At 46.2% G+C, this 13,409-nt stretch overlaps 1 protein-coding gene across 2 annotated transcripts in view; it reads left to right on the top strand.

Annotated features, from left to right (window-relative positions):
- The first annotated feature begins 437 nt into the window (after positions 1 to 437).
- LOC132394704 (cytochrome P450 2K1-like) overlaps positions 438 to 13,409 on the top strand; it is a 31,587-nt gene continuing 18,615 nt past the window's right edge. The window contains exons 1-2 of one of the 2 annotated variants that reach the window (XM_059971088.1): positions 438 to 964; positions 4,527 to 4,689. In XM_059971088.1, the coding sequence (XP_059827071.1) occupies positions 764 to 964; positions 4,527 to 4,689 (364 nt within the window). In that variant the 5' untranslated portion in view covers positions 438 to 763. Of the gene's footprint in view, positions 965 to 4,526; positions 4,690 to 8,757; positions 10,342 to 13,409 lie in introns of those variants that run through there. The other variant, XM_059971089.1, reaches the window with a different exon arrangement.

Here is a 13,409-nt window from a genome sequence, read left to right on the forward strand (position 1 = left end):
CACAGTCTTGGTAGCAGAATTTAACTAAGTCAATGAAATCTCTCTCAATGAGTCAAGTCCACGTTAGTGCAATTGACACTTTTGCAAGTTGGTTGGTTGTCAGTCTTTGTGTATAGTTTTTCAGTGACTCTGTTGTGCTTCTTTGTTCTACTGTGAATACCTACAGGAAAATGAATCTCAGGCAAATAAATACAGTGACATTTGCACACTTTGAGAATAAATTTACTTTGAACTTTGAAGTGATAGTTTTAATCATAAATTGAAGAACTTTGTGTGAGAAAGATGTGCTGGTTGGAAGAGGGTATTCTGCCAGGCAAATTGCTTTCTTCTGGGTTGGAAGGATTTTCTGCAGGGAAAAAGATTTTCTGCTGGAGTGGAAGGGATTTCTGCTGGAGGCAGGGCTTTATACTGGGGAAAGGTTCTTTTTAGCTGGGAAATTGTTTCTGCAGCGGTGGATGGGCTTTCTGCTGGGGTGGGAATGGTTTATGGCACACAGATTTTTTCTCGCTCTGAGCTGTGGCTGCAGCCTGTTTGATGATCAAAAGTCCAACGACCCTAGTTTGCAGAGGGACGGGAATCTGTGCCGGTCAACATGTTGCTGCTTTTATGTTCAGGAATGTGACTGCTTTGGAGTCGATGTGAGTATCCAACCAGGCAAGGACTGGAGTATCAAGGCCTAGCATAGATTTAGTGAGGCTGATTCCCGCCCAGGAGGGTGGACCTAACAGAGACATCTTGCTTTGCAAATTCAGACTTTCACAGAATGGCTGTCTTTGACTTGCTCCCGTCAAGCCTCGTCACGACGCTGCTCATTTATTCCCTAATTGTGATCTTCCTGCTGTACATCTTCATTGGATTGGGAGGCAAATCGCAATTGAACTACCCTCCGGGACCCACACCCCTGCCAGTTATCGGCAACCTTCACCAGCTGGACCTGAAAAGACTCTACAAATCTCTGGTGGAGGTAAGGAGGGATCTCTGACTTGTGGTGGAGGTAAGGAGGGATCTCTGACCTGTGGTGGAGGTAAGGAGGGATCTCTGACCTGTGGTGGAGGTAAGGAGGGACCTCTGACCTGTGGTGGAGGTAAGGAGGGATCTCTGACCTGTGGTGGAGGTAAGGAGGGACCTCTGACCTGTGGTGGAGGTAAGGAGGGATCTCTGACCTGTGGTGGAGGTAAGGAGGGACCTCTGACCTGTGGTGGAGGTAAGGAGGGATCTCTGATCTCTGGTGGAGGTAAGGAGGGACCTCTGACCTGTGGTGGAGGTAAGGAGGGATCTCTGACCTGTGGTGGAGGTAAGGAGGGACCTCTGACCTGTGGTGGAGGTAAGGAGGGACCTCTGACCTGTGATGGAGGTAAGGAGGGATCTCTGACCTGTGGTGGAGGTAAGGAGGGATCTCTGACCTGTGGTGGAGGTAAGGAGGGATCCCTGACCTGTGGTGGAGGTAAGGAGGGATCTCTGACCTGTGGTGGAGGTAAGGAGGGATCTCTGACCTGTGGTGGAGGTAAGGAGGGATCTCTGACCTGTGGTGGAGGTAAGGAGGGACCTCTGATCTCTGCTATGATTGAGCCTTTGGGGTTCACTGTAGATCTGGGGGGAAATTCCCCACGGTTCTCACAGTGACCTGGTTCCAACTAGGAACTGCACTGTCCACAGAGATCTCACAGCATTCCCTGTGCACGAGAGTCAGTTCAGATCAGATTTGTTTTAGTTATAACACATGCATTGAGACACACAGTGAAATGCGTCATCCGTGTTCACAACCAACACACCCTAAGGATTTAATAGCACCAGCATATGTCATGAAGTGTGTTGTTATGCAGCAGCAGTACATTGCCATACATAATAATAAAAAATGTAAATTATCAGTAGAAGTATATATAGGTTTTAAAAATTAAATTAAATAAGTTGTGCCAAAAGAGGGAAAAAAGGTAGTGAGGTAGTGTTCATGGGTTGAGTGTTCATTCAGAAATTGGATGATGGAGGGAAAGAAGCGGTTCCTGTTTCGGTGAGATCTCCTGCATTCTTCTAAATTCCAGTGAGTACAACCGCATTAAACCCTTCCCAGAATCACCCTCATGAACCTCCTCTGGACTCTGTGCAATGACAACAATCCTTTCTGAGGTATGGGGCCAATACTCTAAGAGTATCTGACTACTGTCTGAAAAAGGCTCAGCATTATCTCCTTGTTTTTATATTCAATTACAAATAAATGCCAACATTACACTTGCCTTCTTTATCACAGAATCAATCTGTAAATTAACCTTCTGGGAGTCTTGCACCTCTGCACCTCTGATGTTTGAACTTTCTCCCCATTTAGATAATAGTCTGCACTATTGTTCTTTTTGCCAAATGCATTATCATACATTTCCCAACACTGCATTCCATCTGCCACTTTTTTACCCATTCTTCCAATTCGTCTAAGTCCTGCTGCAATCACATTGCTTCCTCAGCACTACCTACCCCTCCACCCATCTTTGTAATATCCGCAAACTTTGCCACAAAGCCATCAATTCCATTATCTAAATCATTGACAAACAATGGGAAAAGTAGTGATCCCAATACTGACCCCTGAGGAACAGCACTAGTCACTGGCAGCCAACCAGAATAGGCTCCTTTATTCCCACTAGCTGCCTCCTGCCTGTCAGCCATTCCTCTATCCATTCCTCTATCCTCTATCCTCTATCTTTCCTGTAACGCCATAGGATTTTATCTTGATAAGCAGCTTCATGTGTGGCACCTTATCAAACACCTTCTGAAAGTCCAAGTAACTGACATCCACTACCTCTCCCTTGTCTGTCATCCTCGACACATCCTGGTGTAGATGCTATGTAGCCTCCTTCCTAAAGGACATGAGCAGGGTAGGTGGGAGCTTTCATGATGTTACTTTTGTGGGCTCATTGCTGGCAGATAAGTTGGTGTTGGTGATGCGTTAGTCAGTTATCCATTGCAGAGCCTTCCTGCCCATCACTATGCAGCTTCCGTAGTGAAGCAGCTTGTTAGGGTGATCTCTTCTCTGTACTGCAGAATGGCATGAGCATAGTGCAGCTCTCTTCAGAACATTGAGGTGTTGGTGAGCTTTCCTGATTGTGCTTAACTTTTATCTACAACAAATTTAACATTGCAAAGTGATCTCGAGAGTTGAGGGAGAGAAAGAAGGATCGGCTTGCATTGACAATCATTTGGGGGCTAATTTCCAGGCACTGAAAGGTATTGTCAAGGGCAAATAGGAGGTGGGGAAGCGGGATTAGGAATACAGCATACAGAATAAGATACAGGAGCAGAATGATGCCATTTGGCCCATCGAATCTGCTCCACCATTTCATCACGGCTGATTGAAGCCCAAATCTCCTGCCATCTCCCCATATCCCTTCATGCCCTGAGCAATCTAGAATCTATCAACCTCTGCCTTAAATATGCAGAATGACTTGGCCTCCACAGCCAGCCGTGAATTCCACAGGTTCACCACCCTCTGGCTAAAGAAACTTCTTCTCATCTCCATTCTAAATGGATGTCTCTCTATTCTGAGGCTGTGTCCTCTAACCCGAGACTCCCTCACCATAGGAAACATCCACTACATAGAGGGCTTTCAACAGTCATTTGTTTCAATGACTTTATCCCCCTCACACTTCTGACTTCCAGTGAGTACAGGCCCAGAGCCATCATAATAGATGTTTAGTGAGGGAGTAAAGAAAAGCTGATTAAGAATTAAAGTTTAAAGATTAATGATTAACTGTGTTTGTCATATACACATCAAAACATTGAAGCAGACAGTGAATGTGTCATTTGCATCAACAGTTCGAGGGTTGTGTTGGATGCAGCCCAGAACTGTCACCCTCCCTCTGATGTCAACACTGTATGCCCACAACTTTCTGCCCTTATATCTGTTTGGAATGGTGGAAGAAACCAGAGCATCTGGAAGAAACTCACCCTCTAACAGGGAGAATGTACAAACCTCTTAAGGACTGTGGTGGGAATCGAGCAGATTTAGCTCGTCTGAGCTAAAGCATTACGCCATCGTGCCTGCCCCTGCACAGGGCAGTAATAATGGTAATGAGGGAGGGGCAGGAGAATGAAGGAGGTGAGGAATAGTTCATCGGATTGAAAGTCAGAAAGACTTTGAAGAACGATTTTGAGCACTGAAAATCCGATGGGAGGGATAGGGTTTGAAGAAGGCAATTTCAACAGAAAGGATTTGAAGATTTGCAGATGTAATGGACTGCAGTCATTGGCCACCTACTGTGCCTAATAAAGTGGCCATTGGGTGTGTGTTCCTAGTCTTCTGCTGACGTAGACCCTCCTCTTCGAGGTTCGACATGTCATGCATTCAGAGACGCTCATCTGCACATCTCCTTTGCCGTGCGTGATTATTCGAGTTTCTGTTGTCTTCCTGTCGGCTTGAACCAGTATTGCCTCCGACCTCCCTCATTAACAAGGCTGCCGCATGATTGGTTGATTAGATACCTGCAACAACGAGCAGGTGTGCAAGTGGAACGATGAATGAAGTGTCTCTCTTTCGTTTCCAGCTGTCTGAGAAGTATGGCTCGGTGTATTCCGTGAAACTTGGTCCGGAGAAAGTAGTGGTGCTAGCAGGCTACAACACAGTGAGGAATGCACTGATTAACTATGCCGATGAATTCCTAGGCAGACCTGATGTCCCAATCATGAACGTTCTTAAAGAAGGATCTGGTAAATTATTTAATACTTATTTTTAAATTGTCTAACCTTTCCCAGAAGAACGTTATTTGAGCTGCTGTGTTGAGACACAGAGTATCCTTCTTATTTTGAATGATCTGTTTGTATCATTAATGTAATAGTGGATCAGATTGCATGCAATTCATTGTTAAATGATTAAGGTTTGTTTTATTTATCGCAAGTACATCAAACCATCAAAACACGGCGTAATGTGTTGATGATGATGCACCATCAATAACTCACACTGAGACGTAAGGCGAGATATCGGCTTTTATTGACTGGAAGAAGGAACCAGGAGTGAGTGTCCATCATACTATGTCCTGGAGACTGAGGCCGAGCGTCAGGCCTCAGATCGCCTTTATACAGGGGCCTGTGGGAGGAGCCACAGGAGCAGTCAGCAGGGGGCGTGTCCAGACAGGCACATAGTTCACCACAGATGACATCAAGGACCAACACAGTCCAGGGATATGCTGGGGCAGCCCGCAAATATCAGCATGCTTCCAACGCCATCACCACAAATTAATAATAGTTTGAGAACCAGAATATAAAGGCAGGAATGCAACGCTAAGGTACAGCTCATTGTCTTTTGCACATTGATTGCTTGCCCATCCTGTCGGGTGTGGTCTTTCGTTGATTCTATTGTGTTTCTTGTACTTACTGTGAATGCCCACAAGAAAATGAATCTCATGGTTGGAAAGGGGAAAGACGGCCATCGATCCCAGGGGATCATGGGTTTGCGCCTCTGGTGGACTGTGTCCTCTCCAGGCACAAGCTTGACAGGAAGATTTGAAAACCGGCTGTTGCCCATGCCGTGGGCTCCCCCTCTCCACGTCACTGATATAGTCCAAGGACAGGGCAAGCACCGATACGGCTTGGCACCAGTGTCGTCACAGAGGCTGCCAGAGTGAAGTTGTAAACAACATCAAACTGCCTCAGGGACCCCGGTTCTGGGTTTCTTCCTCGGGGTTTACTCCCGAAGCCCTTCCTGTGGGTGGGTATGGCCGCATGGCAGCGGAGGTTTAAAATCAGAGCTTTCTTGCTCCTAGGTGGGCTGCCGTCCGAGGCTGACGAGTCCCGCCTGCCTGAAGCAACTGGTCCGCCTTCACCCCTTCTCTTGTCAGTAGGTATATTTAAAGCAGAGTTTGATAGTGAGGGTCCCAAAGATTACGGGGAGAAAGAAAGAGAGCAGGGTTGAGAGGGATAATAAATCAGACAGGATGGAATGGCAGTGGACTGAGTTGCCTAATTCTGCTCCTATGTTGTATGGCCTGTGGGAGCATACCAGAACATCCAGAGGAAACCTGCATAGTCACGGGAAGAAGCTGGAATTGAACCGGCTCACAAGGACTGTGAAAGGTTATGCCATGATGGCACTGTGCAGGGAAATGAGGTGGGAGCACATTTTAGAATAACTCATTCCACAGGGTAGGATGACAGTGAAAAAAATCTGAAGCAAAAAAGAAAACAAAATGTAATAATTCAGGCAGTTACCATCCTATCACTTGTTGTTGATCGTCATGATAATAACGACAAGCGGCATTATCAAGAAACCTACCGGGAGCAATTCAAAAGGCGGAGGGAAATGGACAGGTGAGATTTTGAGTCGAGATCCCCAGGTTGGGAACACGTGGTCTAGATGAAGGGTCTTGACCCAAATGTCAACTATCTATTTCCCTCCACAGATGCTGCCTGTCCATTTGAGGACCCCAGTATCTCAATGTTGCTTCAGATTCCAGCATTAGACCATTAGACATAGGAGCAAAATGAGGCCACCCAGTCCATCGGGCAACCTCCATCATCACCTTTATTATCCTTCTCAACTCTATTCTTCTGCCTTCTCTCTATAACCTCTGATGCCTTTATTATCAGGAACCTACCAAAATATACCCCGTGACTTGGCATCCACAGCACACTCTGGCAATGAATTCACATATTCACCACCCTCTGGCTAAAGAAATTTTTCCTCACCCCTGTTCTAAACGGACATACTTAATTCTAAGGATGTGCTCTCTGGCCCTAGACTCCACCACTGTAGGAAAAATCTTCTCCAGTCCACGCATCCAGGCCTTTCAATATTCAATTGGTTTCAATGAGATTCACCCCTCATTCTTCTAGCCAATATGTGGAGGCTCAGAGTCATTGAACACTCTGATAATAGAGGGATCATTCTCGTGAACCTTCTCCAATGCCAGCTCATCTTTTCTTAGATAAATGGCCCAAAACTGCTCACATAACTCCAAGTGGTGTCTGACAGCCCGGTCAGTGGCAGGAGAAGGCTGCAGTGGCGAGGTTTTCTGCAGGTCAGCGATGCTTGTTTAGACGCACAGAAGGGAGAAGCAGGGTGGCTGTTGTTGGGAGTTGGCCAGTGGTGAGAGTAGGAGTGTCAGGCTTTGGATCAAAAAAGGCATCGGCCCTGGGTAAGCTTCTACTAAGGGTCCTGTTTTCTCTCTTACTGCACCTAGTGTAGTAAATGTCTGTTGTGTGTTCTTCATGCCGGATGTTGGAGTCCTGTGAGACCCAGAGTCACCCAGTGAACACCATCTGTGTGAAGTGTATCGGGCTGCAGCTGCTTGAAGATTATATTAGGGATCTGGAGCAGCAGCTGGATGACCTTCGGATTGTACAGGAGAGTGAAGAGATAATTACTCAGAGTTACAGGAAAGTAGTCACCCCGAAGCTGCATGAGACAAGCAGCTGAGTGACTGTCAGGATAAGTGGAAACGTGAATAGGCAGTTGGCGCAGTGTACCCCTGTGGCCATTCCCCTCAAAGATATCTGTACTCTTTTGGATACCCTTGTGGGGGTGACCTCTCAGGGGAATGCCATGGAGACCGGGCTACTGGCACTGAGCGTGGGTCCGTGGTGCAGAAGGGAAAGAGGAAGAACAGGGGAGTGGTATTGACAGGGGAACAGCCAGGAGACATGAACGGGGCACCCGGATGGTATGTTGCCTCCCAGGTGCCAGGGTCAGGGACACCTGGGATTGTGTCCTCGACATTTTGGAGAGGGTGGGGGAGAGCAGCCAGATGTCTTGGCACATATTGGGACCAATGACATTGGAAGGAAAGGCAAAGAGGTCCAGAAAAGAGAATTCAGAGAGCTAGGCAGAAAGCTGAGAAGCAGGACCGCCCGGGTAGTAATTTTGGGACTGCTGCCTGTGAGGGTACAAACAGGATGATTTGGCAGAGTAACGTGTGGCTTCAGGTTCTTCAATCATTGGGATCTCTTCTGGGGGAGGAATGAAGTGATGGGTTCTGAACCTGAGAGGAACCAATATTCTCACAGGCAGGTTTGTTAGAGCTGCTGGGGAGGGTCCAAAGTAATTTAAGGGGGGGGTGGAACCGGAGTGAAGTGATGGAAGGTGAGAAAGCAAAGGTAGCATGCAGTCAGACTGCAGTTTGACAATGCTTTTTGGTAAAAGGGACGATAGTGCAGACCACTATCTAAACGGGAAGGTTCAAACATCAGAGGTGCAGAGGGACTTCAGAGACCTCATGCAAGTACTCCAGAAGGTAAATTTACAGGCTGGGACTGTGGTAAAGAAGGCAAATGCTAAGTCGCCTTATACTTCAAGGGAATAGAATACACGAGGGGTGATGGATAAGTTTTTGGCTTAAGGTAAGAGTCAATTTTAGAAAACCGAGCACATTTATTTTTCAACATAGTCCCCTCTTATATTTACACATTTAGTCCAGCGGTCGTGGAGCATATGGATCTTGAACCTCCAGGAAGTGTCCACAGCAGGGGTGATTGATGTTCGTGGTCTAAGGTAGAAGGAGATGAGTTATTAACTTCAAACTTTCTGCATGATCACTCAAGGAGCTGACCTGCACGTGCATGTAACGAGAGCTGTATAACTCATTTCCTTCTAGCTTAGGCCACAAACTTATCAATCACACATCTGTGGACGCTTTCTAGAGGTCCAAGATCCGTATGCTCCATGACTGCTGGGCTAAGTGTGTAAATGTAGGAGGGGACTATGTTGAAAAATAAATGTGCTAGGTTTTCTAACATTGACTCCTTCTACCTTAGACCACGAACATATCAATCACCCCTCGTAAAAGCAAGAAGATAATGCTGAGGCTTTATAAGACAGGCTGCATGGAGTACTGTCAACAGTTTTGGGCCCCATATCTCAGAAGGGATGTGTTGTCATTGAAGAGAGTCCAGAGGAGGATTACAAGGATAATTCCAGGAATTAAGGGGTTCAAATATAAGGAGAGTGGCAGCTTTGGGCCTGTAACGACTGGAATTTAGAAGAATGCAGGTGGGAGTGGTGGGTGGGGGGGAAATCTCATTGAAACCTAGTGAATGTTGAAAGGACTAGATAGGGTGGACATGGAGAGGGTGTTTCCTATGGTGGGGCTATCCAGAACTAGAGGGCACAGCCTCAGACTTGAGGGGCAACCTTTTAGAACAGAGGTAAGGAGGATCTTTTTTAGCCAGCGAGTAGTAAATCTGTGGAATGCTCTGCTACAGTGCAGTGGGGGCCACGTCCATAAGTATACTTAAAGCGGAAGTTGATCGTTTCTTGATTGGTCAGGGCGTCAAAGGATATGGCGAGAAGGCAGATGTCTGGGGTTGAGTGGGTCTGGGGATCAGTGATGATGGAATACAGAGAAGATTCGATGGGCTGAAAGGCCTGTCTGCTCCTGTGTCTTATGGTTTGTGGTCTTATGTGCATCGAAACATACAGTGAAATGTGTTGTTTGCGTCAAGTCAGATCAGCGAGGACTGCCCACATGTTTCTGGTACCAGCCAAGCATGCACACAACTTACCTGTACGTCTTTGGAAGGCCTAGATGAAACCCACGTGATCATGGGGAGAACGTACAAACTCCTTACAGACGGAGGTGGGAATTGAACCCAGACCGGTGATGCACCATGCTGCTCAGCTTCCTCTTAAACCCCTTCCCTCTCACCTTTAACCTGTCTTATTGATTCCCCACCACGGGGGAAGTGACTGTGTGGACTGGGCAGTTGTGGGGTCATTAGTTGTGTTGCCATCTGACAGCTGTAACAAGCCAGGTCCATTCCTGCCCTTGGCCACTGTCTGTGTGGAAGTTAAACGGTCCTCCTTTGACTGGGTAAATTTCCACTGGGTACCCTGGTTTCCACCTACAAAGACGCACAAACCTGTAAGTAAATTGGCATTGTAGTTTGCCCCGTGTTTGCCCCAAACCTGTAAGTTACCCTTGTGAGATAGGCATGAGATTGGATCAACAGTGAAATCCGACCACCAAGAATGAGGTTCTGCGACACTTCGTGGGGAGCAAGTTAGAGTTGCCACTATCACTGAGGAAGGACAGTCTGTGACGAAAATTTCTCCCATTTCTCCCATTGGACTCAGACTTCGGAGGTTGAGAGAGTGCGACGGGCCTTTCCACTTGAAAAACTCTCCCATACTGCCTTTCACTGTCGCCATCGGATACGATGCACAACCAATCACATCAGTCTGCCCTGGTGTGTTGGCGAGTGGTCAGGAGGGGCCCGCAGCTCAGCCTTGTTTTGCCTTTGAACCCAGCCTTTGATGCCTGCTGTTCACCACAGATGCACCATCAAAGGTGCTGCTGAAAAATCCTTGTAACAGGGCCAGGACCCACGCAGCAATGAGGGCAAGTTTCAAAATCATATACACGGGGAGATGTAAGTACAAGAGTGTTTTTTTGTAAGACCTAGAGAGAGCTGAAAGGTTACATTAGATGAGGAACTGCTCCAAGAAAAACAGCATCTCTTTCATTAAACCAAGAGATTCCAGCAATTGATTTACCTTGTAGATCGCAAAGCCCATTCCTGGGGCTTGGCATAACTCAGTGTTTCCCAACCTTTTTCAGCCTAACCCACCCCCCCAGGACTTTCCTGCTTGTCCACACCCCTCTAAAGCACCTTTATACTTGCCAGTGACCCTCTTAGGCACAATATACCTTTTGCCTCCCCCAAGATGTAAAAACATGTCTACCATATGCTAACATGCGAAAAATAATTCTGCTCAAAATTTGTATTTATCTTTAAACACAGCTTACACAGTCAGTACCGGTGCACTGTGCACAGAAACCAGGTTACTGGCACTGAGCATGGGTCCGTGATGCAGAAGGTAAAGGGGGAGAAGGGTGGAGTGATAGTGATAGGAGACTCGACAGTGAGGGGAACAGACAGGAGACTCTGTGGATGTGAACGGGACACCCGGATGGTATGTTGCCTCCCAGGTGCCAGGGTCGAAGACTTCTTGGATCACGTCCACAGCATTTTAGAGAGGGAGGGAGAGCAGCTAGATGTTTTAGTACATATTGGTACCAATGACACAGGAAGGAAAAGAAATGAGGTCCTGAAAAGAGAATTTAGAGAGCTAGGTAGAAATCTGAGAAGCTGGACCTCCCGGGTAGTAATTTCTGGATTGCTGCCTGTGCCACGCACCAGTGAGGGTAGAAACAGGATGATTTGGCAAATAAATGTGTGGCTGAGAAGCTGGTGCAGGGGACAGGGCTTCAGGTTCTTGGATCATTGGGATCTCTTTTGAGGAGGTATGACCTGTACAAAAGTGATGGGTTGTACCTGAACCCGAGGGGGACAAAAATTCTCGTGGGCAGATTTGTTAGAGCTGTTCGGGAGAGTTTAAATTAATTTGGCAGGAGATGGGAACTGAAGTGAAGGGACTGAGGGTGGGACGAATGGTAAAGAAGCAAGGATAGCATGCAGTCAGACTGCCAGGAAGGGTAGGCAGATCATAGGATGTAATTGCAGCCAGCAGGGTGAGTTACAGTACATTAGGAACACAGAATCAAAAAGGATAGCAAATACAGCACACGAAGTGTTATATCTCAATGTGTGGAGTACAGTATAAGCAATAAGGTGGATGATCTTGTTGCACTATTACAGACTGTCAGGTATGATGTTGTGACCATCACTGAATCGTGGCTGAAGGATGGTTGTAGTTGGGAGCTGACTGTCCAAGGTTACACGCTGTATCAGAGGGATAGGAAGAGGGGGTGGCGTGTTTCTGCTGGTAAAGAATGGCATCAAATCAGTAGAAAGGTGTGACATAGTATCGGACGAAGTTGAATCCTTGTGGGTTGAGTTAAGAAAGTGCAAGGGTAAAAGGACCCTGATGGCAGTTATATACAGGCCTCCCAACAGTTGCTGGGAGGTGGACCACAGATTACAACAGGAAATAGAAAAGCCAAGTCAAAAGCCAATGCTATGGTAGTCATGGGAGATTTTAACATACAGGTCAATTGGGAATATCAGGTAGGAAAGGAATCTCTCGAGACTGAGTTTCTCGAATGCCTATAAAATGGCTTTTTAGAGCAGTTTGTCATTGAGCCTACTACAGGATCAGCTGGACTGGTTTGGGTGTTACGTAATGAACTGGAGGTGATTAAGGAGCTTAAGGCAAAAGAACACTTATGAGCCAGTGATCATAATATGATCGAGCTCAACTTGAAATCTGATAGGAAGAAAGTAAAGTATTTCAGTGGGGTAAAGGAAATTACAGAGGTTTGAGAGAGGAGTTGGCCAAAGGAAGTGCTGGCAGGGATGTCAGCAGAGCAGCAGCAGACTGAGTTTCTGAGAAAAGCGAGAAAAGAAGGACATATGTGTTCCAAAAACAAAGAAATACTTAAGTGGCTGATAAGGGAAATCAAAGCCAATGTAAAAACAAAACAGAGGACATACAACAAAACAAAAACTAGCGGGACAATAGAGGATTGGGAAGCTTTTAAAAAGCTGCTACAGGGAGCAACTAAAAGGATCATTAGAAGAGAAAAGATGAAGTATGAAAGCAAGCTAGAAACAATATCAAAGTGGATACTAATCGCTTTTTTAAGTATGTGAAAAAATAAAAGAGAAATGAGAGTGGATATAAGACCGTTAGAAAATGAGGCTGGAGAAATAATAACCGGGGATAAGGAGATGGCAGATGAACTAAATGAGCAATTTGTCTTCACACCAGCAGTGTGCCAGAGGTTGAAAGGTGTGAGGGAAGAGAAGTGGGTGCAGTTACTATTACAAGGGAGAAGTTGCTCAAAAAGCTGAAAGACCAAAGGGTACATAAGTCACTCCATGCTTGAAGGAAGGAGGGAGGCAGCAGAAAGGAAACTATAGACCAGTTAGCCTGACCTCGATGGCTGGGAAGATGGTTGATTCAATTTCTAAGGATGAAGTGATGGAGTACTTGGTGACATGGGACAAGATAGGACAAAGTCAGCATGGTTTCCTTCAAGGAAAATCCTGCCTGACAAACCTGTTGGAATACTTTGAGGAGATTACATGTAGAATAGATAAAGGTGTTGTATATTTGTACAATGGATGTTGTATATTTGGACTTTCAGAAGGTCTTTGAAGTTAACAGCCCATGGTATTCCAGGAAAGTTACTGGCATGGTTAGAGCATTGGCTGATGGATAGGAGGCAGCGAGTGGGAATTAAAGGATCCTTTTCTGGTTGGCTGACAGTGACTAGTGGTGTTCTGCAGGAGTCGGTGTTGGAACCGCTTCTTTTTATGCAGTATATCAAGGAATTCGATGATACCAAGTTTGCAAATGATACGAGGATTAGTGGAGGGACAAGTAGTGTTGACAAAGATGGCTTTTTAACCCCTCTTTCAAACCTACAATACACTCAAGACAGAAACTCATCCACTCCAAGGATTCTAAACTCAAACATAAACACATCCAATGCAATGAAAACTGTATATCGGTGAGACAAAACAACCATTTT

Source organism: Hypanus sabinus, chromosome 5 (assembly GCF_030144855.1).
Source record: "Hypanus sabinus isolate sHypSab1 chromosome 5, sHypSab1.hap1, whole genome shotgun sequence".
Classification (NCBI taxonomy): domain Eukaryota; kingdom Metazoa; phylum Chordata; class Chondrichthyes; order Myliobatiformes; family Dasyatidae; genus Hypanus; species Hypanus sabinus.